Source organism: Chamaea fasciata, unplaced genomic scaffold, assembly GCF_029207755.1.
Source record: "Chamaea fasciata isolate MVZ Bird 193981 ecotype frontalis unplaced genomic scaffold, bChaFas1.0.hap1 SCAF_25, whole genome shotgun sequence".
In the NCBI taxonomy this organism is placed as follows: Eukaryota; Metazoa; Chordata; class Aves; order Passeriformes; family Sylviidae; genus Chamaea; species Chamaea fasciata.
The window spans coordinates 1292615-1320175 of record NW_027094110.1 but is presented as its reverse complement, the minus strand read 5'-3'; the positions used below and the strand labels follow the sequence as shown (position 1 = coordinate 1320175).

At 50.8% G+C, this 27561-nt stretch overlaps 2 protein-coding genes across 8 annotated transcripts in view; both read left to right on the top strand.

Annotated features, from left to right (window-relative positions):
* Nucleotides 1-1160: 1160 nt before the first annotated feature.
* LOC136300963 (complement receptor type 2-like) lies at nt 1161-19330 on the top strand. The gene is made up of 36 exons (XM_066203719.1): nt 1161-1233; nt 1908-2084; nt 2642-2824; nt 2986-3165; nt 3306-3488; nt 3988-4170; nt 4332-4511; nt 4624-4806; nt 5034-5252; nt 5539-5730; nt 5974-6073; nt 6579-6664; nt 7566-7760; nt 8080-8259; nt 8351-8542; nt 8689-8788; nt 8950-9035; nt 10217-10399; nt 10724-10903; nt 11001-11183; nt 11317-11499; nt 11590-11772; nt 12342-12533; nt 13082-13264; nt 13474-13665; nt 13913-14012; nt 14515-14600; nt 15353-15532; nt 15946-15993; nt 16199-16381; nt 16662-16844; nt 17057-17236; nt 17653-17682; nt 17823-17898; nt 18153-18237; nt 18941-19330. Exons 1-35 carry the CDS (start codon nt 1161-1163, stop codon nt 18232-18234), a joined length of 5319 nt encoding a protein of 1772 aa, XP_066059816.1. The 3' UTR covers nt 18235-18237; nt 18941-19330.
* A 680-nt stretch (nt 19331-20010) lies between these two features.
* Nucleotides 20011-27561, top strand: part of LOC136300964 (membrane cofactor protein-like) — a 29488-nt gene continuing 21937 nt past the window's right edge. For 3 of the 7 annotated variants that reach the window (XR_010723780.1, XM_066203723.1, XM_066203724.1), the window contains exons 1-10: nt 20012-20360; nt 21195-21386; nt 21591-21687; nt 22285-22370; nt 22683-22889; nt 23443-23625; nt 24158-24346; nt 24458-24649; nt 24965-24991; nt 25693-25759. Coding sequence is in view for 5 of the 7 variants with exons in the window: in XM_066203723.1 (XP_066059820.1) it covers nt 20069-20360; nt 21195-21386; nt 21591-21687; nt 22285-22370; nt 22683-22889; nt 23443-23625; nt 24158-24346; nt 24458-24649; nt 24965-24991; nt 25693-25759 (1532 nt within the window). In the remaining 2 variants the exon portion in view is untranslated. The other 4 variants (XM_066203720.1, XR_010723779.1, XM_066203721.1 and 1 more) reach the window with 4 other exon arrangements.

Here is a 27561-nt window from a genome sequence, read left to right as displayed (position 1 = left end):
AGCCTTGTTCCAGCCAGAGCCCCAAGTTCTCCCTTCCCAGCAGAGCACTGTCCTGTTCAGCTGCCACTGCAGGTCCTGGTTTTTTTAGCCTTGCAGAACAAGCATTTGCACATTGCTGGTTATTTTTATTTCTCTCTTACTGTAAGCTATGTGAGTGACTAAATGCACAAAATACAACCTAAAGCCTCACAGCTCTGGGTTGTGTTTGGTTTTGCTGTTTTAATCCCACCACATTTATTCCTACCGCACCGTCCAAAGTGATTTTCTTTTTCCAAATGATTTAACATGTGATTTGGGGTCAGCTTGGAATTATCTCCCCACAATCAAACAAAAGGAATTGTGAATGCTGAAACACCGTTTCCAGGTGTGGTCACCAACACTTACCATTGGAGAGGGTTTATTTAATGTATTTGTAATCAATCATACACAATTTTTCTTTATAACCTGAGTGCAAATGACCAAGTGCAATTCTGGAGTGCGAATGTTGGATTTGTAAGTATTGGAAGCTCTCTGCCACTAGAAGATAAAAGGACTTGAGCAGTTCATGTCTTGCTGCCTGTCTTAGGCTCAGGAAGTGTCACCGAGGTGAGGTGGGGAGCTGGAGCTGCTGGGGCTGCCCCTCCATCAAAAATTCCTGTCTGGGGGATTGATTCTTCCTGCCAGCAGTGAGGGGTGAGCCCAGGGCCGGCTCAGGAGGATTTGTGTCCACAGCTGGTCCCATTTTATGGGAGGAGGGAATGCCCCTCTCTGCCCAGCCCATCCCTGGGCAGGTGAATTGTGCCACGTCCCTGAGGTGCCACCACGGTCACCTGGGGCTCTGGGACAGAGCCTGGGCCACTTCCCCTAAGGGAGGAGACTCTGCACCGTGGGAACAGCACCTCTGCCTGCACCCCAGCCCCTTTTCACCCCTCTTTCCACATCCTCCCCTGCCAAAACCAGCAGCAGCAGCAGCAGCAGCAGCAGCAGCAGCAGCAGCTTGAGTCACCTGAGCCTCCCCGGGGGTGCTGGATCTGCCTGCACGTACTGGGGAGCGCAGAGCTTCCCGTCCCATAGTCAGGAAAGTCCCCCAGCAGCATCCTCTTCCTCCCCCGGGGGCGCTGGGGGGAACTGGGCTGCCCATATCTGCCCCGTGTCCCCCGCAGCTGCAGCCGCTGCCGGGGATGGTGCCCGCCTTCACCCTCTGCCTGCTGGGCAGCTCCGCTCTGCTCCTCAGCACCACGCCCGGGGCTCAAGGTAAGGCAGAGCAGCAGCTTCTGATCCCCTGGGGCCTTCCTCCCACGGCCCTCCTCTTCCTCATCGCTGCTCCTCTCCCTGCTGACCCCCCCGCTTTTCCCTGCGGAGGGAAATGGGAGCCCTGCGCTGGTCCCAGGTGGGTGTCGGCATCACAGAGCTCCGAGCTCCTTGTGCTGATGGCAGAGACCTCTGGGCTCATCAGAGCCACGGCTGGCACAGCACCAGAGCCACAGCTGGCACCTCCAGCCCAGCCGGGGTGCTCCTGGCAGCACAGATCCCGGGGTGCTCCTGGCAGCACAGATCCCGGGATGCTCCTGGCAGCACAGATCCCGGGGTGCTCCTGGCAGCACAGATCCCGGGGTGCTCCCGGGTCAGTCCGGGACTGCCCTGTCAGCGTTTGCCTGGGGGGGACTGGGCCCTCAGGAAGGCTTCAGAGCCCGCAGAAAGGTCAGGAAAGGCTCTTGACCTCGCTGGGTGGTTGACATGGGATCCTGGACACCCAGATTTTGTCAGCTGGGGTAGCTGCAGGGTCCCCCAGGAGCACAGGGAGGGTCCCGGGGACCCCCAGCCCAGCTGCAGTCTCCAGTGCATCCCAGGCTGCACAGGCAGCCTCCAGCACGGCAGGAGCCCTGGGAGCCGTGCAGGTAAACATTTCCTTTCTCCCCCTTTCCCAGCTGCCCTGTGCCCGTCCCCAAGTATCCGGAATGGAAGGGTGTCCCCTCGTCACTATTACTACAGGATATGGGACACGGTGACCTTCACCTGCAACCCGGGGTACACCCTGGGGGGCCCCCCCAGCAGCACCTGCGGAGCCTCCGGGTGGAACCCGCCCCTCCCAGAGTGCAGAAAGGGTGAGTGTCCCAGGGGCGTGAGCAGTGCCGGCCGCGGGAAAAGCTCCCTCTTGTGTCCTCTCAAATTCAGTGGAAAGGCAAAGCCGGGAGGGATCTGTCCTGGCTTCCCTTCCCAACAGAAACAGCTCCGGTGGAACACGCTGGGGGGGGACATGGGGATGGCTGTGCCCTGTCTGGGGCTCCGAGAGGGATGGGGAGAAGTTAACCCCGTGGGATGGCAGGATCTGAACGCCGGGGGGATTTCTGACACTCTGCTTCTGGGCAGATGTGGGGCTTTATCATCTTAATCTTCAAAGTAATCACAACTTCTCACTGCTCTCGCTGCTTCCACGTGAGCGTGGATCCCTGCCAAATCCTGTGATGTGCCTCTGGTCCTGTCGGGACTGTCATTACTGCCAGTAAATTCTTCTGCAGCTGCACCTTTAGTGAACTAAAGCCTTGATCCAGCAAATGGAGCACAGGATCTCAGGATCTCACCCGGACATTACCCGAGCTGTCCCAGCAGCACACAACCCAGCCCAGAGCAGACCCACAGGACGTTTTCTCTCCCTCTGCAGAGGTGACATGTCCTCGGCCACCCAACATCGCCAACGGGCTGCACACTGGCCAGTCCTTGCACAGGTTTCCCCGGGGAGTGACCGTGTCCTACAGCTGCAAGGAGGGCTTTGAGCTGCTCGGGAACGTGTCCATCACCTGCTCGGACTCCGGGCTCTGGAGCCGGCCCCTGCCCCGCTGCGAAGGTGCGTGGGCGCCTCCCTCCCGCTGTGGGGTGGCGGGGAGGGTGCTGGGTGTCCTGTGGGGTCAGAGCAGGCGGGGGTACGGCAGTGAGGAGACACGGGAGGGGTCCGTGTGCGCAGGACGCAGCTCATGCAGGGAAGTTTAAAGGACGCTGTTCCCACAGCGATCGGCTGTCGGGCACCCGAGGTGCAGAACGGGAAGGTCCACAACCCGCAGAGCACCTACAGAGCTGGAGACACTCTGCGCTTTGACTGTCACCGCGGTTATGCAGCCGAGGGCTCTGATGAGGCTCGGTGCCAGCCCGGGGGCGCCTGGGACCCGCCGGAGCTCGTGTGCCAGCGGGGTGAGTGCGGCTGCTGCGGCTTCCCCAGCGCTGCCCTGGCTGGCAGGAGCAGGGGAGCGGGCAGGGATTTAACCATCCGTGCAGCATCACTCTGCTTGCCCTCCCCTCGCTGAGTTAAATTCCCCATCTCCCTCCCGCAGTCCGGCCGTGCCCCATGCCTCCCGAGGTGGCCAATGGCAATCACAACGGCCAGAACACGGCCGCTTTCACCGTGGGGATGTCTGTAAGGTACACCTGCGATCCCGGCCATTACCTGGTTGGAAACCCCGCTGTGTTTTGCAGAGCGTCGGGGAACTGGAGCCAGCCCCGGCCTCGCTGTGAAGGTGAGTCTGGGCTGTGTCCCCTCAGGGGACAAACTCTCAGGGTGGTTCTGGGCACAGGGGAGATCCTCACCAAATCCACCGAGACCTTCAGCGAGGGACTAAATTCCATTTTAATGAAATATTTGGGTTTGTAACATGTAAAGATCAAGCCAAGATCCAGGAATCCAGAGCCAGCACCCTCCTCCCTGCGCTCCAGCCACAGCCTGGCTCCGGCACATCCATGGATGGTGACAGTGCTGAGGCCAGGCATGGGCACGGGGGGGACACAGCTTTTACGGGGAGACCAGCTGAGTTTAAATGAATCATTTCAGTACTCTTTGTCCAGAAAAACCAGAGGAGAGACAGGACACCCAAAGGCTGCTGTCAGGATGCAGCTGGCAGTGCCTGGGGTTCGAGCTCTCTGTCCTCCCAAAGTCTGACATGCTGGAGGCTGGGGCTGAGCTGGCTCTGCAAAACCACCTCTCCCAAACTCTCATGAGGTTTTCCCCTCCCTCTGCAGAAGTGACATGTCCTCGGCCACCCAACATCGCCAACGGGCTGCACACTGGCCAGTCCTTGCACAGGTTTCCCCGGGGAGTGACCGTGTCCTACAGCTGCAAGGAGGGCTTTGAGCTGCTCGGGAACGTGTCCATCACCTGCTCGGACTCCGGGCTCTGGAGCCGGCCCCTGCCCCGCTGCGAAGGTGCGTGGGCGCCTCCCTCCCGCTGTGGGGTGGCGGGGAGGGTGCTGGGTGTCCTGTGGGGTCAGAGCAGGCGGGGGTACGGCAGTGAGGAGACACGGGAGGGGTCCGTGTGCGCAGGACGCAGCTCATGCAGGGAAGTTTAAAGGACGCTGTTCCCACAGCGATCGGCTGTCGGGCACCCGAGGTGCAGAACGGGAAGGTCCACAACCCGCAGAGCACCTACAGAGCTGGAGACACTCTGCGCTTCGGCTGTGACGCTGGTTACGCCACCGAGGACACCAAGGAGGCTCGGTGCCAGCCCGGGGGCGCCTGGGACCCGCCACTCCTTGTCTGCCAGAGGGGTGAGTGCGGCTGCTCAGGACCAGGGGAGCGGGCAGGGATTTAACCATCCGTGCAGCATCACTCTGCCTGCCCTCCCCTCGCTGAGTTAAATTCCCCATCTCCCTCCCGCAGTCCGGCCGTGCCCGATGCCTCCCGAGGTGGCCAATGGCAATCACAACGGCCAGGACAACGCGTTTTTTACCGCGGGAATGTCTGTAAGGTACACCTGCGATCCCGGCCATTACCTGGTTGGAAACCCCGCTGTGTTTTGCAGAGCGTCCGGGAACTGGAGCCAGCCCCGGCCTCGCTGTGAAGGTGAGTCTGGGCTGTGTCCCCGCAGGGGACAAACTCTCAGGGTGCAAACAGATCCTCCAGGAGGGTTAATTCCGTGTAAATTGATCATGGAACCAATCAATGTCAAGCCTTCCCACGGCTGGGGAGGTCTGTGTGGACATCACTTTGGTTTTGTCGTTGCACCATTAACGACCTGTGGTTTTGTGTTTCCCTTTGCTCCCACTCCTCCTGCCCACCCTCATTTCCAGTGACTGTCTGCATCAATCCAGTCGTAGCCAACGCAAGGCAGCTGGGTGGCCACGGACTTCTCTCTGCCCCCGGGCAAACGGTGACATTTCAGTGCCACGATGGTTACAGCCTGCAGGGCAGTGCCAGCGTGTCCTGCCAGGAGGACGGCAGCTGGCAGCCCCCTGCTCCTGAGTGTGACAGAGCTCTGCCTCACCAGAACTCCTTCAACAAGTCCTCAGGTACATGTCACAGCTGTCTCGGGGTACACCGCTGTTTTATGTCCCCTAATCCTGTTTTAAAGATGTTGTTAAACCCTTTGAGGGGAAGATATAACCCTGCCCTGGGAATAAGAACCTAATCCTCTGCAACCCTTTGGGACAATGTGTTTATTAATGGCTATGTAAATCAAAATAAACATTTTTCCAGGGCCAACCACACCCCTTTCCTCCTAACAGTGCCCTTTGTGTGCTTGCCCCCGATGTGCCTGCCCTGCCTGGTCCTCGCATCTCTTTTCTCTCTCAATAGGTGCTTGTGCTGCTCCCACAAGGTTACAGTTTGCTGAGCTAAATGAGGAGCATAGAAATGCCTTTGAGTTTTCTGTTGGGAAGACTGTGCAATACACTTGCCGCCCTGGATATGCTAAAGCCCCAGGAATGTCACCTACTATCACATGCCTTGAGAGCGAAGTGTGGTCAGAAGCACTAGAGTTCTGTAAAAGTGAATAGCTCCTTGATTTGGTGTCCGTTGTTGCAGGAGGAACAGGTTCCAGGCTCTGTCCATGCTGCCAAAATCTTGGTTATTCTGAATATGTGACTAGTAAAGCCATGTACCTCTTTGAAATTGGAAACCCGTGTTGGGGGGAGTTGGGGATGCGGGCAGGGGACTGGAGGAATAATTGCATATTTGGTACTGTGGTGTAGAGAGAGAGGAACCTAAAATAAGGGTGTTTTCCTTCCCCAGGGAAACAGTGCAGTCACCCTGGAGAGCCTGTGAATGGCAAGATTATTTCCCTGACAGATCTCCAGTTCGGGTCTACAGTGATTTACAGCTGCGAGGAAGGGTAAGTCCTGGTTTGGAGGAGGATTAGGTAAGTGTCCCCGTTTTAAACTCCTGTTCCTTCACTCCCAGCAAATGGATTCTGTATAGAATAGTCCCTGTACAGGGTTCTGTACCTATGGAGCACATGAGGTGCTCACTGTTGTGCCTATACATTATAGTCTCTGTATATACATATACATATACATATACATATACATATACATATACATATACATATAGTGTATATATATATGTATATATGTATGTGTATATATAGTGTATATATGTATATATACATACACATAACTATAACTATAACTATAACTATAACTATAACTATAACTACAAATACAAATATAAATATATTCCCTATAAATACTGGGAAATGAGTCAGGCAGAGCAAGGAAGGAACCTCCCCTTCAGGGCCACAGCTCTGCTGCCAGCAGGGCCGATCCCACATCCCAGGTGGAGGAGCAGTAACTCCAACGGGATGGTTTGGGATGAATGACCAACCCTTTTCCCACCAGGCACAGGTTAATTGGACAACGCAGCCGACGCTGTGAGATCTCTGGGGGACGTGTTGCGTGGAGCGGTGACATTCCCCTCTGTCAGCGTAAGTAGCTCACGGCTCTGGGGGTTTGCACAGATCTGGGAAATATTTTCCAGCAGAGACTGCCACAGCTTCCCAATCAAAGCTTTCACAGGCAATTTCTCGGCTCTGTGGGCAGGAAAATTACCAGAAGGTTTGGAAGTCATAAGAAAGTAGGCTGGGAAAGGTACAATATCCCAGAGCTTAAGGGATTATGGAAAGCAACATCTCAGCTGGAGCTTTTCCAGCAGTTCTTGAGCATCCTGCTGCTGACTGACACCACGAGCCCATTGCAGGAGAGGAAGGGAAAACATGATCAGCTCTGGGGTTGTTCTGTCTGACCCAGAGAGACCAAGGCTCAGTCCTAAGGAGAGACAGAGCATTGAGCCAGGGCCAGCAGGGAATGCCAAAATCCCAGACCGTGGGTTTGCTCCCTCTCTCCAAGCACTGGTGAGTGCCCAAGAGCCGCTGTGCTGCTCCTCAGCAATTCCGCCCGGGGGTTTCTCTGCTGATCGCATAGTGTGGCTGATCAGGGCACAGTTTCATATGAAAAAGGAAACATTTGCTGGTACATTCTGGGGTTTTAAAGCATTTCCCAGATTCTCCAGATAGGCGTGAAGCACAGACTGTGCCTGCTGCACATCTTGGCACCAGGATTTCACACAAGTGATGCAAAAGGAGTATTTGATTTCTCATTTCTTAAAAAGTAGAACATGCAAAGGATGCAGGTGTTTCCTCCACAGAGCTCTGATTATTGCTGCGTTTTCTACCTGCCAGGGAGGCGGGATCCTGCTGCCAACAAGCTCCCACCTGGGAGGTCACTTCATTCCATCTTTAGAACAAGTGTTTGTGCCCCACAGGGGGTGGGTTTTCAGGTGCTCTGGTGCTGCTGTTGAATTAGAAACCTCGTTCTGCACCTCTGCAGGCATCCCCTGCAAGCCCCCTCCGGACATCCCCAACGGGAAGCACACGGGCCGGCTGCTGAGCGAGTTCCACTACGGCACCGCCGTCACCTACAGCTGCGACGCCGGCTTCCCTCTGCACGGGGAGCCCTCCATCCACTGCACCAGCCACGACGGCAAGAACGGCGTGTGGAGCGAGCCCCTGCCGGCCTGCGGAGGTGGGGCTGGGCTCCGGGAGGGCGCAGGGACCCCCAGAAATCCTCCCTGCGCCGCTGCTCCGTGTTGGGAAACTCCAGCCGGCGGGAATTCTTGCCCTGGCATTTTCAGGCGGAGCGGGGGAGGCTGGAGGGCCACCCCGCTGCCCCAGGATCCCCTTTTCCCCGTGGAGATGTTTGATATTGCAGGATGCAGCCACAACGTCACCTCGAGGGAAATGATCCTCAGGCTCGCGTCTTAAAATTGCAGCCCTTGGTGGCTGCACAGCTCCGCCTCAGGGCCTGTTTTGAGCACCTGCACCTCTGTTTTTTTTCCTTCCAGTGGCGAGTTGTCCTGTCCCACAGATCCAGAATGGGAGGATCGTGGCTCCCAGGGCTGCCTACTCACACAGGGACAACGTGACCTTTGAATGCGACCCAGGCTATGCCATGCGTGGCCACAGAGAGGTCCAGTGCCAACCAAACGACACCTGGGAGCCGCCCGTGCCGGTCTGCGAGCAGGGCAAGTGTCCCGGCTGGGCTTTAACCTTCCCCTGCTCTCCCAAATCCACCTGTCCTGGCTCTTTAACACCCAGGCTGGTTCTCTCTCGCAGCTGTCTGCAGAGCCCCTGCCACGCTGGGCTTTGCCGAGCTGAAGGAGCCCTACAGGAACCAGACGGTGTTTCCCGAGGGGAGCAGGGTGGAATTCGTGTGCCGGCCTGGCTACACCCAGCTCCTGGGGGTGTCACCGGCCATCACCTGCCTCAGGAACCAGACGTGGTCTGCAGCGCTGGAGTTCTGTAAAAGTACGTCCTGCAAGTGCTGAAAACCTCACCTGTGAGGCTGGGCTGGTTTTCCACGTTTTCCCAGTTTTGTGGGTTTGTCTGCCAGCTCATCCTGGCTGGGATGAGAGCACAGCTGAGGGCTGATGGAGGCTGGAATTCCCTTCCAGGGAAGCAGTGTCCCAGCCCAGGGAACCCAGGGAATGGCAGAGCTGTTGTCCTGACAGATCTCCTCTTCGGGTCCAAAATTAATTATACTTGTGACAAAGGGTGAGTCTTGCCCTGGTGAGAGCGGAGCGGATTTTCAGCTTTACACAACCCAGTTCCCAAGTCAGAACTCTTGGCTGCCACTTGCATGGGTTGTAAAGAAATCTCAAGGCGAAAAAATCTCGCTGTTAAATTGAATTAATGAACCCTTCTGTGTGGTCCAGGTACAAGTTGGTTGGAGGCTCCCAGAGAATTTGTGAGGTCTCTGGCACAGGTGTCTCGTGGAGTGGGGATCCTCCTGTCTGCCAGCGTAAGTAGGCCACCACTACAGGCCCTTGGAGATGGTTTACAAGATAAAATGGAACTTCTTTCAAGCCCAAGGTTTTGTTGCAAAAGATTTCTCAAGTCACTGAATGTGTAAAACATTTCCTCGTTTTTCATTTTGTTTTGGGTACACTTCTCAAAAGGTTTCAAAGGTTTTTATTCTGGTCCAAACTGGGAAGAAAATGAATATTTTAAACTCCCTGTTAGGAGGTAAGTATTTCTCACTGGGCACGTGTATGAAGGGTTTGGCCAGTCCCTCTCTCTCTGTGTCACCAATGGTTATGGAAAGGGAGGAAAGAATCGTCCCAGCACCTCCAGACGAGGAAACAACTCACAGGAGGGGACAGATTTTCCTTCCCACATGTGATATTTTTCCATGCTAAGTTTGTTCCTGGAGAATTCGGGTGGTTGTGTCCGTGCTGAGGTGGTTTCCTCTGGGCAGAGTGTGTGCCCTGGGCAGCGCTGACCGTCCCCTTGTCCCCCCGCAGGGATCAGCTGTGCTGCCCCTCCAGCCGTGCCCCACGGGACACACAGCGGGGGCTCCAGGGACACCTTCTCCTTCGGGGACGTGGTCACCTACACCTGTGCCTCGGGGCTGGCCCTGGCTGGGGACGCCTCCCTGTCCTGCACCTCTGTGGATGGGGAGAACGGCACGTGGAGAGGGGCAGTGCCACGGTGCCAAGGTACGGCTCGGCGTGTGCCCACGGCCAGCTCGGGCTGTCCCTGCCACGGGGGACAACCACGGCCTGCACCCACCCATGGGGAGACAGCTCACACCACTGATTTGATTGATTCACAGCAGTTAATGTCAGTGTTCAAAACAACTCAGACAATTTACAATTTTTTAAATCATTTTTCTGTGCATAAAATGCTTATTTGAGCAGCGCTTTAGTATAATAGCTTTGTCTTTTTGTTGCTGTACTATTATTGCTTCAGTTTTCATTACAGCTTAATTTGATGTACTACTTCTGAAAAAGCTCCGTAAAGCACGATGTTGGTCTCTGATGGAGAAAAGAGCTAAGGAAAGCTCCTGGAAAAGTTCCATATCCCCCTTGTCCTGACTGACTGTGCTTGTGTTGTCTCCCTCCTTTGCCTTCAGAAGGTTGGATTTTGGGTGGTTTTCTCGCCTTGCTCTATTTCTCACGTGCCTTTCCTTGTCCCTGGCAGAGGTGAGGTGTCCTGCCCCCCCGAGCATTGCCAACGGGCAGCACAGCGGCAGCCCCGGGGCCAGGCACGGCCTGGGCTCCGTGGTGCTGTACTCCTGCGCCGAGGGCTATTCCCTGGTGGGGAACGCCTCCATCCACTGCACTGCCAAGGGCACCTGGAGCCGGCCCCAGCCCCGCTGCCAAGGTGTGTTTGTGTGGCCTCCTCTGCCCGTCCCCGGGCTCTTTCCTCCTTCTTGGCTCTTGCTTTAATCACTGCAGCCAAATCCGCAGGGAGAGGCAGAGAGCAGAGGTGCCCCATGTGCCTCTGTGGGTTTCCCTTTCTTGCTCCCACCACGAGAACAGCTGAATAATGATATTTTGTGTAAAACCAAGAGTCAGTAATGTTGAAATGCCCGTGACAGTGATGGCAAGGCCCAGCAGCAGGTGCTGCCCCTGCCCAGTGCCCCTCCACAGCCAGGAGGGGTTTTACATCCCCAGCCCTTCACATCCTCGTGCTCTTCCCTTCCAGCAACTGGCTGCACCAGGCCGGAGATCGAGAATGGAAAAGCGACTGGGTTGAAGACCACCTATGGGTTGGAGGACACTGTTCTCTTCGAGTGCAACGTCGGTTATGCCTTGAAGGGCCCTCAAGAGTCTCGGTGCCAGTTTGGGGGCAAGTGGCACCCTCCTGTCCCCACCTGTGAGAAGTGTAAGTGCCAGTGAGGGGCAGGGTGGTGGTTGATTTCTGAACCTTTGTGTGGAGGGTGGTTTGTGGTACCAGCTGGGACTTCTTCCCCTCCTTGCAGTGCCGCCGTGTCCTTCCCCTCCAACTATCAGAAACGGCCAGCACGACAGCAAGGCTGTCACAGAGTTCATCCCTGGCATGTCAGTGAAGTACCACTGCGACCCTGGGTACGTCCTCACCGGGAAAACCACGGTTTCCTGTTTGCCCTCGGGAGTCTGGAGCATCCCCTACCCCCGGTGTGAAGGTGAGCTGGAAATGCTGTGGCCCACATGGGAGAGGGACAGCGCTGTGCTCACACAGCCTCCCAAAACCAGAGGAGGAGCCCTCAGCTCCGGCAGCCGCTCCCCCAGCCGAGCTCTGCTGCTTTTCCCTCGCAGTGATCACCTGCAGCAGCCCCAGCATCAAGGACGGAGAGGTGGCTGAGGGCCGGAGGGCTGTGTACCACCCTGGGGACAACGTCACCTTCCAGTGCCACCCCGGCTTCGTGCTGAGGGGCAGCCGTGGGGCCAAGTGCCAGCCCGACAGCCGCTGGGTGCCTGCTGTCCCCACCTGCCAGCCAGGTGAGCCACCTGTGACGGGCTTTGCTGCGGTGCCAGCGCTCCACCTCCGGGTAAAACCCTAAACCTCCACTCTCTGCTCCTCCCCGGCAGTGCTGCTCTGCCCTCCGCCCCCCGTCATCGCCCACGCCACGCTCAGCGCCGAGCCGGGGATGAACTTCACCAGCGGCACGTCCGTGAGCTACAGCTGCCAGCCCGGCTTCTCCCTGCTCGGGGAGCCCTCGGTGCTGTGCACGGCCTGGGGCAACTGGAGCCTTCCCTACCCACGCTGTGCAGGTGGGGCTGGCTCAGCATCCGTCCTGTGCCGGGCTCAGCTTCCATCCATCCTGTGCCAGGCTTGGAATCCACCCCGTGCCAGGCTCAGCTTCCATCCATCCTGTGCCAGGCTCATCCTGAATCAGGCAAACCTGCCAGGCTGCAGGATTGCATGGTGTAGGGGGAACCACACGCAGGAGCTGTGCTCACTTTGGTGGCACTGGGAAAAAGCTCCTGGCATTGCTCAAGTTTCCCAAAAGGAGACAGGCTTGAGTGTTCTAAATATTGAAATTAAAGATTTCTGCACTCTACAGCCCAGAGTCGTGTGAAGGCACCACACTGTCCAAACTATTTTTTGGCCATTCTTTTTTCCTGTTTTTTTTTTTTAAGACCCCATAAATTAGGTCCTTTTGGTGGTCCTTGTGCCCTGTGTCCTTACATGCTGAATGTTATTTGATGCAAATATCAGACTACATAGAAGATGCATTAATAACTTGGGCTTTAACAGTGCCTATCAATGCACCTGCTTCTCTTTAGCTGCATTTCACAGCCAAGGACATATTTCTCATGCCCATTTTGTTTCTTGGCAGCCGGTTGTGGCACACCAGCACCGTTGCTATTTGCTCAGCTTAGCGAGGAATATGAAAATCAGACTGAGTTTCCTGTTGGGGTGACTTTGAACTACACTTGTCGGCCTGGATACGTGGAACAGCCACAGATGTCACCAACCATCACATGTCTTGAAAATCTAACGTGGTCTGAAGCCCAGGAGTTTTGCAAGAGTAAGTTTTGCAGCTCTTCTAATTTGTTTATATTGTTGTGCGCTGAAGCTTTGTAATTTCTCCTTTACCACTCCCTCCTTTGGAGGGTTTGGGCAGACTCCTGAAAATAGTGATGCTTTTCCTGTGACACTGAGTTAAAGAAGCTTAAAATCAGATCATCTCAACCCCTGCCATGGGCAGGAACACGTTCGACTATCCCAGCTTGCTCCAAGTGCTGTCCAGCCTGGCCTTGGACACTGCCAGGGATCCAGGGGCAGCCACAGCTTCTCTGGGCACCCTGTGCCAGGGCCTCCCCACCCCTCAGAGGGAGGAATTCCTTCCCAATATCCTGTCTATCCCTGCCCTCTGGAACTGGGAAGCCACTCCTGTCACTCCATCCCTTGTCCCAAGTCCCTCCCCATCTCTCCTGAAGCCCCTTTTGGCACCAGAAGAGGCTCTAAGGTCTCTGCGGAGCCTTTTCTTCACGCTGAACAACCCCAACTTCCCCAGCCCGTCCCGGCATCGTGGCCCTGCTCTTTCCTCAGTTTTGTTTTGCCCTCTCTCTTCAGTGCTGCAATGCCCTTCACCTCCAAATATTGACAAAGGAAACCACAACAGCCAGGACCTGGAGGTTTTCCCCACCGGGATGGTTGTGAACTACAGCTGTGACCCTGGCTACAGCCTCGTGGGAGAGGCATCCATCCACTGCACTGATTCTGGCAACTGGAGCCTCCCTCTCCCTCAGTGTGCAGGTACTTTGTAGTTCTAAGCTTGGAGTTATGGATAGCCTGGGAGTTTCTGCCTCTAGGACTCATCCCTTCCCAAAATTCTGCATCCTTTACCCTCCCCTTTTTAAACCCATTTCGCACAACGATTTTAAGCTGTACACACTCAAACTTAATTTTTAAACAACTTCTGTAGTTGACATCCCCATTTCTCCCTATGCGTTCTCCCCCGATAGGTGGCTGTGGTGCACCTCCAAACCTCACCTTTGCTGAGCTCACCAGGGAATACAGAAATCGGCTGGAATTTGCTGTTGGGGACACTGTGCGCTACAGCTGCCGGCCGGGACACTCGCGACGCCCTGGAGTGCCCCAAACTCTGACTTGCCTCCAAAACCACACGTGGTCTGCAGCCCTAGAGTTCTGCAAAAGTGAATAGCTCCATCCGTTTGCTGTTGGTTGTTGGAAATTCTGTATTTCTCTGGGTTTCTCAGAGCAATTTTCTGAAGGAAAGGTTCATACATGGCTTTACTAGTCACATGGTCTGGGCCGCTTTGGGCCTTTTCAAAATCACGTTTTATTGGTGTCAGAACTTGGACAGAGCCTTTAAGATGCCTTCTCACAGTGTGTTACACAACCTCGAGAGGGGAGTTTAAACTCAGCCTTGTTCTTTCCCAGGGAAGCAATGTAAACAGCCAGAACCCCCCAGGAATGGCAGAGTTGTTGTTCTGACAGATCTCCTTTTTGGGTCAACCGTGAGCCATGCGTGTGACGAAGGGTGAGTCCGTGTCTGAATTTGGTGTTGGGTAAAGGATCAGAGCCCACTCCCCTGCACAGCTGTTCTCCCACAGCAGACCGGAATTTTGGTTATGATTTTGCCATAGTTGCCTGCTCTGGAAAGGCAGAATTGTCTCATTTTCCCCTCCTGTGCTCAGTAGATTAATTTGCAAACCAGTTTCAGTTTTCCTCCTCAGATGGCCTCGAGCAGGAGCTGAGAGTGGGAGCAAGCCCGTGCTGCAAGGAGGCTCCAGCCCTCTGGAAATCAGTTGGGTCCTGATTTAGCACCTGACCAATCTAACCCAGAGTTTTTGGGGTCAGTTTTTTGCTCCTCTTGGATCTGGGAAGAAGGAACCTGGTGTCCTTCATTCCCACGTGTCAAACCAGCAGAGACCTTGGCGATCAGCTGGAATCAGGAGGCTGCAGAAGGAAACCTCTGGAGAGGGCACAATCCAAGCTGAAGGACTTGGTACAAGCTGATATTTCCCTCTCTGTACCTCCAGGTACAGACTGGTGGGACAGTCCCACAGGAGATGTGAGACTTTGGGCCGAGATGTTGCCTGGAGTGGTCTGCCTCCCACCTGTCAGAGTAAGTAGGTCACCACCAGATCAGGGCCAGAACAGCAATATTAAATCCTTAAAATTAATAAGCATTTCCTTTAAATAAATAGAATTAAAGGAATTAGACTATTAAGGTATAATATTCCTCTGGGAAAGTTTTGGTTTTTTTAATGCTTGCATGTTTGGTTTCTTCTAAAAATCTTCCAGATGTAAGCTTTTGATCTGTCACAGCAATGCAGGCTGAAGAGTTGTGAGATGCCTGCAGGGACTTGTCCCTTTTGTTTCACGACCATAAATAAGAAATCAAGTAAAAAATGTGTTTGGTAGTATAAGAGTGATATTTTGAGTTCAATTGAATTGGAATTTTGCAAATCCTGTGCTGTTATCCAAAGCACAAGGACGTTTTGCAGAGGTCCATCACTGCAATTAGTCTTCTGTTCAGATGGAATTGCTTTGGAAGGCACGAGGTTGGGATAGCAAAGCATTCATAAGAACAACAGTACTGACAGATTTCTACCCCATTTCACATATTTATTAGAAAATATTCACACTATTCTGTTTATGGGCAGGAAATTATGTTTATATATATAATATATAATATATTATAATGTATATAATAATAAGGTAACTAAAAGAACTAAAACCCCTCAGTTCTTGAAATTATTCTTTGCTGAGTCTGACCCGTAAAACTCCTCTGAGCACACTGAGGGTGGACTTTAGGATGTGTTCATCACAGCACGCACACGGCTTTGTACCCCTAAAGAGGAATTTCTCTTTCAGGGGTGGTGTGCCCAGCCCCACAGATCCGGAACGGGAGGGTGGCCGTCCCCAAGTCCCGCTACACCTACAGGGACTCTGTCACCTTCAAGTGCCGCAGAGGCTTCACCCTGCGAGGCCACCCCACATCCCAGTGCCAGGGTGACAGGAGCTGGCACCCAGCCCTGCCTGTCTGTGAGGAGGGTAAGAATCAGCTCCTGGGCTTGTCGGGATTGCACATCCCTCCTGATTTCTCCTGCCCACTCACCGAAGCCAAATTTGGGCTTATTTTTCCTGTTTGCTCCAACTACTTTAAGGAGAACCCAGGAATTTTTTCCCTTTCATTTAATGCCTCTCTTCACACACAGGAGATGAGCCAGGGCTTGGGTAATGCTGTAAGTATTGGCATGATTTGCACTTTCTCACACTGCTTGTTGCAATCCATAATCCACATTCTCTTCATTCCCTGGAAGTGAGGGGTTTGGTAGCTGGTACTGACTGTCAGAGAGCAGTGAATATTTTCCTGGAAATGCAACACCAGGATGATGGGAAACGAAGGTAAATCTGTGCATTTTATTTGCTCAACCACGTTTTTAAACTCTCAATGCTGCATTTAGATGGAGTGGCAGAACGTTATCACCACCCTGACACCACAACAAAGCCAGGTAGGTCTCTTATCTGAAGAGGCAAGATTTGATTTATTAATCACTAACTCCTTCTCCCAACCTGCTTTTTCGAGGGAACTTTGCAGAGGGTTGGGCAGGGCTGTTGGAGTCAGTGCTGTGGGAGGGAGAGAGCTCAGCCTTCCTCAGCTGCTCAGAAGTTTTCCCTCTCTGAGCTCTGTTTAGATCTGCACGTCTCTGTTTTCAGTGCTGCACTGCTCCAAGCCTGCAAATATCACCCACGGGTCTTTCCATGGCCCAGGAAAAGCAGTTTTTACTCCGGGAACATCTGTAAACTACATCTGTGAGCCTGGCTTCTCTCTCCTGGGGACAGCAACCATTTATTGCACAGCATCTGGAGCCTGGAGCCATCCCCCTCCCCTCTGCCAAGGTGTGTTTTGGCTGCGGAGAGCAAAGAACAAAGGACATTAAACAAGCCTTGCCTCAGGGGAAGCTTTGTAGAAGGTCTAAATCTGAGAGCAGAATGTGTGATAAGAACAAGCTCAAGTTTTCAGCCTGTCTGAAGATGGAGGGGAGTTACAGGGGCCTGGGCTGTTGAGTCCAGGGGAAGAAACTCAAAGGGAACAGTGGGGGCTGCAGAGGGACAGTGCCTCAGTCGCTCCCTGGCCACCCTTCAGCCTCCTGTCGTTTGTCTCCCCCTGACTTTCCAGCTGTGCGGTGTCTGCAGCCTCCAAACATCACCAACGGGAGGCTCAAAGGCAACGCCTCTGCCACCTTTCCCTCCGGAGCCGCAGTTTCCTACAGCTGCAATCGCGGTTACTCACTGGTGGGGAATGCTTTCATCAACTGCACGGGGTCGGGGGCCTGGAGCCAGCCCCTCCCGCAGTGCAAAGGTGAGTCTGTGCTTCCTCTGTTCTTTGGAATCCCACTGAGGCACTTTCCCGGTTCTGCAGCCACAAAGAAAGGAATTACCCCACGGAATGAGAATTAATTCCTGGCTACACTCAGAAGGAACTCAAGAGCAATGTCCTGAATAGCCCACAGCTATGTTTCTCGTATTTTGTGTTCCCTCTCAATGTCCTCTTTTAACTGCTTCCAATTCCAGAGATCAGATGTGAATTCCCGGATGTCCAAGGTGTTAAAAAAGCCATTAAAGGAAATACTTATCGCTCTGGGACCAACATCACTCTTGAATGTGACGATGGTTACGCGCTGGAAAGCATCAGTCACACCCAGTGCCAAGAGGATTTCAGCTGGGACCCTCCCGTGCCGGCCTGTAAACTGAGTGAGTGGAATGTAAACCGAGCGAATATCAAACGGAAGCATGAAAATGCACTTCAAACATGCAAATGTCTGACTGTATTTGTTTTTTTTTAAAGGAAGTATTACGAGGGTGTGGTTTTAAGAAATGTGGTGTTGTAGGTCTCAGCAATGAGACATCGGCATGGGGAAGCTGTGGCTGCCCCTGGATCCCTGGCAGAGTCCCAGGCCAGGTTGGACATTGGGGCTCGGAGCAGCCTGGGACAGCGGAGGGTGTCCCTGCCATGGCAGGGGGGTGGAACTGGATGAGCTTTAAGATCCCCTCAACCCGAACCATCCCATGAGTCTAAAAAGTTTATTGTTATTGCTTAAGGCCAGTTGAGAAATGCTGTATTTTGGTAGAACAGTTTGCTGATTTTCCTTTTTTTCCCTTCCCTCCAGCGTCCCCCAAGTCGGGGTCAGTCGGCCTAGGTAAGTAAGCAGCTTACAAACATTTTTGTCCCCAGCTCAGTGGCACAGCCCCCCTCTGCTTACTCGGCAGATACACCCTGTTGTGCATTTCGTGTACTTTCCGACACACAGTGAGACTAACTCGGGTTCTTCTCCCTCAGGAGTGGCAGCTGCGGCAGTTCTGCTGCTCCTGGGGGCAGGCATTGTCTGGAAAATAATTTCCAAGCAGAAGGAAGGGTAAGGCAGCTCTAGTGTTTGTTCCTGCCCCTTGGTGCCAAATCTCAAGCTTTATACTCTTGATACACTTGAAATATTTGCCTCAGTGTGTCCAGGCCTCCTAATTTTGTACCTTCAGCTCAGGCTTGCAAATGATACAACCTGGAATCCACGGTGTGGTTATGTCATTTTATTTCAAGCCTCTGTTTCTTAAAGGAAACCAAACCAACTGTTCTTTTACAAGGCAATTCATTGTTTTCTCCTTTTTCACCTAGCTATTATCGTACATATGAAAACTATAATTACAGAACCCCCCTGAGCCCAGCAACTGAGCACAAAGACCTGTCTCTGCCATAGGAGGTACGGATTTATATTCCTCAGCACAAAGTATCAGAGCTGCAATAACTATCCTGTCACTTGTTTATATTGCAGTCTGCATTGTCTCCTCGAATGACTATTTTCCTATTACCATCATCCAAGTAGAAAGTTTTTTCCCTTTCATCTTCTGATAGAATATTTTCTTTTGCTGAATAGAAGATGTTTAAAATATACTGGGGTTGTAAAACATCCTATTTTTCTTTCTGGCACCACCCTCAAGTGTGTCTTTCCTTTTCCACGATCTGGATGGTTGGTGTGCACAGGTCAGACTTCGAGACCAGCCCTTGCTTCTGACTTAAAGCTGCTTTTAATTTGTACAGATTATGACAAAACTGAAGAACTGCCTCAGCCGTAGTAGAGTCAGAAAAGGACACTGAACTTGGTTTCTGGGTTTTTTTTAATGCTTTCACACTTGCTACAATGGTATTTTTACTTACAAGTGAACCTGCTTTCTGTGGTGGATCGACTGCAGCCAACAGTGAATTCTCACTGTTAGCAGCACTTCACCTACAAAGCGGGACGTTGTAAACAATATCCCTGTTGGGTTGTTTGGGTTGATTTCTTCCAAACAGAGCATTTCCCAGAAACTCCCTCCTCCCTCTCCGGGTGGCGATGGAATCTCTACACACCAGCAGGAAAACAGGAAAGCTCCAGTTTCACCCCCAGGATATCATCTCTTTCCTAGGCTGGGCACCCGTGCTGCTGCTAACCAGGAATTGGCTCCTTCTCCTCGGCGAGGAAGCGCTTCCCACGTGGAGACTGGAATTCCATGGCAAAAAAAAAAAAAAAAAAAAAAAAAAAAAAAAAAAAAAAAAAAAAAAAAGGGACATTTACTGTAAATCTTTAATGCTCTTCTGCTCTCAGTAGTTACTGGAAGGACCTAGCGAGGCTCAGACTGCACACAGTGCGCTGCTCATTCCCTGTCTCCCTGTGCCCACCAAAACATTCCTGTGAAAGGGTAATGTTAATTAATTTCTAAATTACAGCTGCGTTTACATCTTTATTTCCTTCCTGCAATGCTTACGTGCAGCGTTACTCTATCAGTGCTTAACCTAATAAAAGCTGATGTTGACAATTCTGTGTCTTCTTTTAGGTCTACCTAGAACTTTAAGTCTTTTGGTTTTTTGTTTTTTTTTTTAATTTATTTTTTTGGCTGTTCTACGTTAATGCTGCTCCGCCACAGACAGGATTTAACTTCCAAAGGCGAGCAGCCCTGCACAGGGGTGTCCATCCTGAGCCGGCTGTTATTTTTAATTAATCACTGCTGGTGTTCAAGTGCAGCAGCTGCACAATTAAATACACTTCTATTTTCCCTCTTTCCTTGAGCTGCCCAGAAAAGGGTTCGATCTCCTCGCACCCAGGCCTGTAATGCAAAATTTGGAGTATGTGAAGATGACTCTAAATCAGGGCGTTCTTTGGTGGAAGATCCTTGTATCTTTCAATCCTAATTCATAAAAAAGGAGATCGGGTGAGAGGCAGGCAGGAGCGTCCCCTGGTCAAGGGCATCTCCGAATGGAGCAGCTTGAAGGATAAAGTAAATCAAGGTGCTGATGTATTCATTTGGCAAAATACTCAAGGTCCGTGTATTCTCCAGCTGAACAATGACGATTATCCTCCTAAAAATAACACTTCTGGCTCAAACAGAGCCCGCCCTGAGCATGCGTCGAACTGAGCCGGGATTGCGTCATTTGCACGGAAATTAACTAACGACAACAACAGCGGCTGTGCCTGGAACCCGAGCTAACCCCGCGGCGCTGTGTGTGACACGGGCTCGGGGAGCAGCCGCGGAGTGTGCAATATCAGCAATCCCGGGATGGAACAGCCGCCCGCGCTGTCCCCAAAGCGTCCCCGCGGCGCTGAGGGACGCCAGGACGGGCGCGGCCATGGCGGCGGCGCCGCGCTGAGGGCGGGCCGGGCGGGGCGGGCCGCGCATGCGCAGCCGGCCCCGCGCTGCGTCGCCGCTGCCGGGAGGGAGCGGAGCGGCCGCAGCCGCGGCGCCGCTGCGGGGATGGGGCCGCGCTCGGTGCCGCTCCCGCTCCCGCTGCTGCTGCTGCTGCCGCCCGTGCTGCTGCTGCTGGGGCAGCTCGGCCGAGCCCAGGCTCAGGGTGAGTCAGCGGCCGCTCGCTCTTTGCTGCGCCGGGCGGGCGCTGCCGGTGGGGAAGGGGCGCTCGGAGCGGCGGGCGCGGCGCGGAGCCCCCGCGGCCGGGAGGAGGGATCGGCACGGGGATCGGCACGGGGATGGGGATGGGGATGGGGATGAGGATCGGGATGGGGATGGAGATCGTGCCCTGCTCCCCGCCCCGCTCCCCGCGGTTTCTGAGGTGCCCTCGGGGCCTGCCCGGGGGGGCGAGGGGGAGGCAGGAAGGAAATGGCTTCAGGGCGGCGGTGGAGCCGCGAGGGTTTGGGCGGGTTTGGTCACAGAACCGTGGGATTGTGTGGGCTGGGAGGAACCCCAAACCCGTCCTGTTCCACCCTGCCGTGGGCAGGGACACCTGCCGCTGCACCACGCTGTAAGCGCTGTCCAGGCTGGCCCGGAGCTGATTTTAAACCCCGCTTTCCATTTTCCGTAAGAAAGGACAATGAGCTCTGTGAGCGGGGCTGCCTTGTTTGTTTTTCATGCGCCAAACGAGGTGGGTGTACGGCGAGTTAACTCGTGTGTTTAAAAAAAGGCAAACAGACAAAAACCGAGGATCGGGAAGGAAGTGCATTGTCTGGGTGGAATGACTAAAGAACTTGAGAAAACAATGAGTAACATGCCCTGTACACGGGTAGAGCTGGACGCTGTTAAAACCTACATTAAAAAAAAAACAAAAACTTGGAAACGGCTTAAACATATCCTTAAAACCTCCTGAATTATTCCGTCTCCTGTGCTGTTACACCTCGGTGTGTTTCTCTTCTTGTTGCTAAGGTGCTGTGTGGCTTTTTCCTTCCTCTCGCAGGCTCGTGTCCCAAGCCAGAGCGGCTGGACTATGCAGAGCTTAGCCCGCCCTTCAGCCAAATGCAGGATTTTCCCGTCGGGACCAAAATCACCTTCACCTGCCGACCAGGATACATGAAAGCCCCGGGGATGTCGCTGACCCAGACGTGTGGTTCTGACTTGCAGTGGTCACCCACGGGCGTGTTGTGTACAGGTAACTTTTGGTACCCCTTTTTCCCAGCGTTGTTTAACAGTTTCGGTTGGTTTGCAAGTGGGAATTGGGGTTTTGCCGTGTTTTAAGTGAGGCTTGGGGAATGCTGGCGTGGGTAAGAGAAGTAAGTGCTGAAGGTTTTGTGTTTGTATGTAGCTACAAAAATGTAGATTTTTCTTCTTTTCTTTTTTCCTCGCCTTCCCCCAGCAAGAAAATGTACGTACCCTGGAGACTTGGAAAATGGTTATTTTGAACTAACAGATCTTACATTTGGTTCAAAACTGACATTTTCTTGTCATGAAGGGTAAGTGTTTTGGTGAAATTAATGAATGCTTTTTTTTTTTCCCAGATTTGAACCAAACCCAAATTTTCTATTCTGATTCTGACCTGAAATCTGAATTCTACCTGTAGCAAATGGAATTGCTGCTAAATTTAATTTGATTCCTTGGTTTAATTACTCTTTGCATCAACCCTAAGCTTTTTAGTGAGATTCTGCAGAACTGGAGTGTTACCTCTAGTGACTTCTTTTAATGCTCCTGTGGCAAAGGGAGTAAATATATATTCATTAACCTTCATTATTGAATAATTAAGTTAAAAACACTAAGGAGGTTTTTTCTCCTTTTCCTTGAGTATTAGTAATTTTAGAACTTTAATATTAGAGGGTACTTCTGAAAATAGTGAGACTTGCACAGTTCCTTAGTGATGTCTCTTTTTTTTAATGTTTTGCTTTCAAAGTGAGACTATCAGCAAAATAAACAAGATTCTGTTCTCACTACAAGAAAACCTTGGTGTGTTACATCCCCATAATGACAGAATTAATTATAAGAACCAATTTTTGGGTGCTTGTTAGAGAAATGAGAAATTCAAGTTTCACACTTCTTCAAAATTTTTACCTGTCTAGATACAGAATACGGGGTAATGAGGAGATTACCTGTGTTATCAGAGGTGCAGGTGTTGACTGGAGTGGAACTCTGCCTTACTGTGAAAGTGAGTAAATTACTGCTGGGTTTGATTTTCTGTTCAGAGGGGGTTACTTCATTTACAGACAGCAGTGCCACCAGGTTTCCAGTATAAAAAACGGTGGGAAAACAGGGATGGCTTTTTTCTTAACTACTTGGGTTGTGCCTGAGGAATGACCACTGAAAAATGTCGGGTTTTGTGGTAGTTATCTCATATTGAAACCAACCTCTTGTTGAAGTGGAGGTTCAGATTTTCAGCGAAATGACTCGAAGATCAAGGCTCGCCCTTTGAGATGAACCGGCCAACGCAGCAGAACCAATTTTTGTGCTTCATTTACAGAAATTCCTTGTGAGCCACCTCCCAAAATAGCCAACGGGGACTATGAGGAGCAGGCCAGCTATGTGTACCAGAGCGCAGTGACCTACAGGTGTCTGGATGTCCCCAGGGGCAGCGATCCCTTCTCCCTCATCGGCCAGGACACCATTTACTGCACATCTGATGCACACTCCAATGGAGTTTGGAGTGGGCCACCCCCAGAATGTCGAGGTTGTTGGGGTTTTTCATCCTTTATTACAGTGCCCGTCCCTTTCTCGGGAACTGGGGTGGGGAGAGTGGACTTTGCCTCTAGGAAAGAAGGAAAAAGCGCTCTGGTTCAAAGTTTGGTACAGTTCTGGTGGAGATCATATCAGCACGGTGGATATTGATGGATTATGACACAGGATGTGACTCAAATTTAAATTAAAGCTTGGGAAATACCTGTGTAAGTGTCATGTTCATAGAAGTGACAAGGCTGAAATGAAGGGAGACCATAAAACCTGCAGAAAGATTGTGCCAAGGGCAAGGATGTGGGGGCTGGATTGGGAGTTATAAAAAGCTAAGGAAGAATCTTTTCCTAAAAACACAGCCACTAGGGAAGTGCAGAAGTCAATGTTTTTACAAAGTTTCTCCAAAACAACTTGGGGAAATTGACAGTGGGGAAAAGGATGTTGTGTTTGGTGCAGTGTTTGTGTTAACAAATGTTTCCAGGCTTTGTTTTCGTTTGTTAACAAATGTTTCTGTTAACAAATGTTTCTGTTAACAAATGTTTCGCCTTTTTCAGTGGTCAAATGTGAAGACCCCCGAGTTGAAAATGGGAGAAAAATATCTGGATTTGGGCATCCCTACAGGTACAAGGACTCAGTTGTGTTTGGGTGTGATCCAGGCTACTACATTGTTGGAGCAAGGGTGATTACCTGTGAAGAAAACAGCACCTGGGTTCCTCCAAAGCCGACCTGTGAGAACAGTAAGTTTTTCTGTAAGGTTATGATTTCTCTTGGGTGTTGAAAGTGCTTTAGCTAAAGCAGAGCATCGTGGTGTTCCAGTGATTTCATGGGTGAGGGCAGGAGAAAAGGTGTGGAATGCAGGAGAAAAGATGTGGAATACAGGAGAAAATATTTGATACAGATAATTAGGAAGATGCACAGTGAGGAAAGCTGTAGAATCCTTCTGGAGTAGGTGAAATCCTCGTGTGTGGTTTTTTTTTAATGTAGCTCTTTAGCTCCTATTTTCTAGAAATTATTCTAGAGCTCAGAGAAATAAGAACCAGAGTGGATTTCTGAGCTGTCACATCACAGGATTGTATCACCTTAATGAATACCTACAGTGATGTTTAAGTTTTCTAAAGGGATTTTTACTTAAAATCGGGGTAAAGTTAAACCTCTGACATGTCCTGAGCTATTTTTCTTACATGAAGGCAACTTGTATTTGTGGAATGAGTTACTGAGTTATGAAACAAACTTTACTCTCACTAAACTTGTTTTGAATTCCTGTCTCAGTCACTCCAGATCTCTGTCCTGCCCCAGAGATCCCCAATGGGGTCCTGGTTCCGGACCAGCCTACCTATGGGAAAGGGGAGTCTGTCCAGATCAGGTGCAACGCTGGCTGCTCCTTCCCTGGGGGCTCTGCAGAGATGAAAGTGACCTGCCAAGAACAGAATTCCTGGGGCGTTCTACCGCACTGCACCTGTGAGTAAAATTGCTAAAATCAGGAGCAGACTGACAAATTTTAAATATCTGATGTACTAATACATTTTTTATTTTTTTTCTTCCCCCCCACTCCTTTTTTTTTCCCCCCAGGTGAACCTGAAGATTTTGGGTCCACCCCAATCATAAGTAACGGGAGAGTGACAGTTGGACAGAAACCTTCCTACTCTGTGGGGGATTTTATCACCATTGAATGTTACACAGGGTACACCCTGCAAGGGGAGGCTCGGATTCAGTACGTTGGAAACGACCAGTGGGTGCCTGCAGTGCCAACCTGCCAGCTCAGTGAGTAAAAACTCCCCTGGGGTGAAAATACATCTGAAAAAAACCAAAACAAACCCAACCCTTTTATGTTCAGGAGAAATGCTTTAATGCACCTTCCTTCTTTCTTTTTTGATGTTGAAAAATAAGGGTTTGATAAAATTAATTAAAATACTCGTCTTCTGAGTTAAATAAATATTAATATTTAAATTAGCCCGCTTCAAAGGTTGTGTTGATGGAAGTACTTGACTTGAAATAGCTCTGTGAATATTTTTATAGTAATGTGTGAGTAGGAAACACCTGTGTTCCCTTTGTGATTCTGATTCCTTCTGTTTTCAGGTGGATATATTATAGCCATCATCTGTGGTAAGTATTTTCTAAAACCTTTAAAAAAATACAATACAAATTATATTTTTTATGTGAAAATCCATTTTTGATTCCAATAACCCGGGACTGCAGCGGGGCGATTTTGGAGTTTTGGTTGAAACTGCATGATTGAAAAAAAATTGCTTAGTTATTAATTATAATACCTTAACTTAATTTAGTGTGAAACGTGTATTTTCTCACGTGGTGAAGTCACATTGCAAAGGCAGTTTGCAACAGCTTGGTCACTTTTGATAAATTTCAGATAAATTTCATAAATAATTTGAGTTTACTGGGGGTGTGAGTAAATAACTCTGCCAGCGAACAGAAGTGTTCAGCCCATCCTCTGTCCTTGCTTTTGTTTTCCAGATTTGTATAAACTTGTAAAAAGTGACATTAGGGCCCTGTCATTCCTGTTCTAGTGTTTCTGGGCTGGTGGGGTTTTGCCATCGTGGTGGTCACTGGTTCTGAGCTGAACCGTCTTGCAGAGTTTTGAGACAAGAATCAAATATTTAATTTACGTGGCGCATTCCATAAATAAGTTGGGCTGTGGGGATTTTTCGAGATGTAGAGGTGGGATAAACCTGTAGATGAAAACAAGGCTATTTCTGCAAATTTTTTAATGCTTTTTTTGTGAGCTGGAGATGATCTTTATCAATCTAAGGTGGTTTTTTTTTTTTTTTTCATTTTAATTCTTCCTGAAGTGATTGTGGTAGTTGTGGTGCTCCTGGCAGCCTTCTGGGTCTACAAGAAATTCTTCTCACAGAATGGGTGAGTAAACCTCCTTTTTATTAATACTGCAGATTTCCAAATGTCTGAGCCAAAGCTGTGCTGATGTTTAAAATTCCTTGTGAGCTTTGTGTGCCCTTTCTTCTTCAAATGTCTGAGGAAGCTAAAGCCTAACCACGAATTTGACTTTGGTTTTGGATCTGCTGGTCAGCTAAGCTGCTAATTAACGCTTGCACTAATTTCAAGGAAGGAAAAACCCTTTTTCTGAGGCTTGTTTGGCAGTGTCCACTTGCCAAGGGAAGTATTTTGTCCATCTGCTTCAGACGTGTCAGTTTATCTCCTGAAGCCAGGGGGAGCCTTGGCTGTGTGGGCTTGTGCTGCCAGAAGGTTTTCAGGTTTTTCTTCTCCCTCTGCAGCCCCAATCAACTGTAAAATATTAGATTTGTGCATCAGCAATTCGTGTTCTGTTTTTCATGAGACATGTGTAGGGTGTTTTAAACTTTTATCTTCAAAACAACTGGGGTTTGTGTGTGGTTTTTCATGGAGGGGCAGGAGATTTAAATTCCTCTTTGTGCATTGCTTTTTGCTGTGATATCTGATTTTATCTTCTGGAAAAAAAACCTTTTTGTCAGAGAAATATTTTGTAAAATTGGCAAAACACTGACAGTCCCCAGAGCAGGTTAGGTGGAGGACATGGAGTGTCAGGGTCAGCATCTCATCAAAACCGTGTTGTCTTTTTCCAGAATCTGTTGGGATTTATCTGGAGTACATGGAGCAAAGCAAGGGAGGCTCTGGAAGCAAACCAGAGGGAATATTCCTGTGGTTCATGTTTGTAATGAAGTACACACAGAGGACTTGGGACAGCCCTGAAAGTCGTTTATATCCAGTGAGGTTTTAGCCTTAGTGTCCTTTAAATAGGCAGTGCAGCATCGATCTGTTGGAATTCTGGAAGAGCCAGTGCCATCACATCAATCCAAGGGCCAGAGTGTGCTGCTGAGCAATTTGGTGCTTTTCAGCCGCAGTTTTTATTCAGTCCTGGGATATTCTGCGGCCTGGATGGGCTAGAGAAGAGCTCCTGGCAGTTCAGGGCAGCACTTGCTGCCTTCACCTGTGGAGAGACTTCTCAGGGTGTAGAAAGTAGGAGGGATCTAAAGCAGCATCATCAAAAATTAAAAGAATGTGACATTTCCCCAATATCTGACAGCATGAAAAGCCTTTCTGTGCCCAGTGCTTCCCTTCATCTTCCTCTCTGTGAACATCTGACTGTTAAAGCTCTTTCTTGTCTGAAAACCCTGATCTAATCTCCTTTTAATTAAGGCCTCCATCTCCCTGCTCAGTGTCCTGAGTTCCTGATGCAGCTGAGCCTTTGTGAGCTGTTGTGCTTCCCTGATCCTTGCTGGTTTGTAGCCTCCAAATGACAGCCAATCTTTCCTTGGCCTCTCTCTCTCTTGTGTGTTTAAATTGCACTTGGATGGGACATTCAATTAGACCTTTCTCCCCTTCTGCTGTTCAGCTCGTACACAGTTGATGAGAGTTGCAAGGAAACTTGTGTTTTAAAAGCTAATGTCCCAGCTGAGATGGAAGAAACTGCACAAATGAATTAATGACAAGGTATAACTTTCCACTTCATTTGGAACTTTTTGCAATGCAGCATTAAGTGTCTTTATTTTTTTATTATTATTGTGGTTTGCTTGGAATTTCAGGAGTGTGGAATCAGCCTGGCTGGGAGCCTTGGCTTCCTGTAGGAAAGAATATCCCAACCTTTCATTCATTTTGGGAGAACAGGATATAATACATAAAGAATTCTCACTGAGCAGTGTCACTGAGAGCTTCCAGTGATTGTA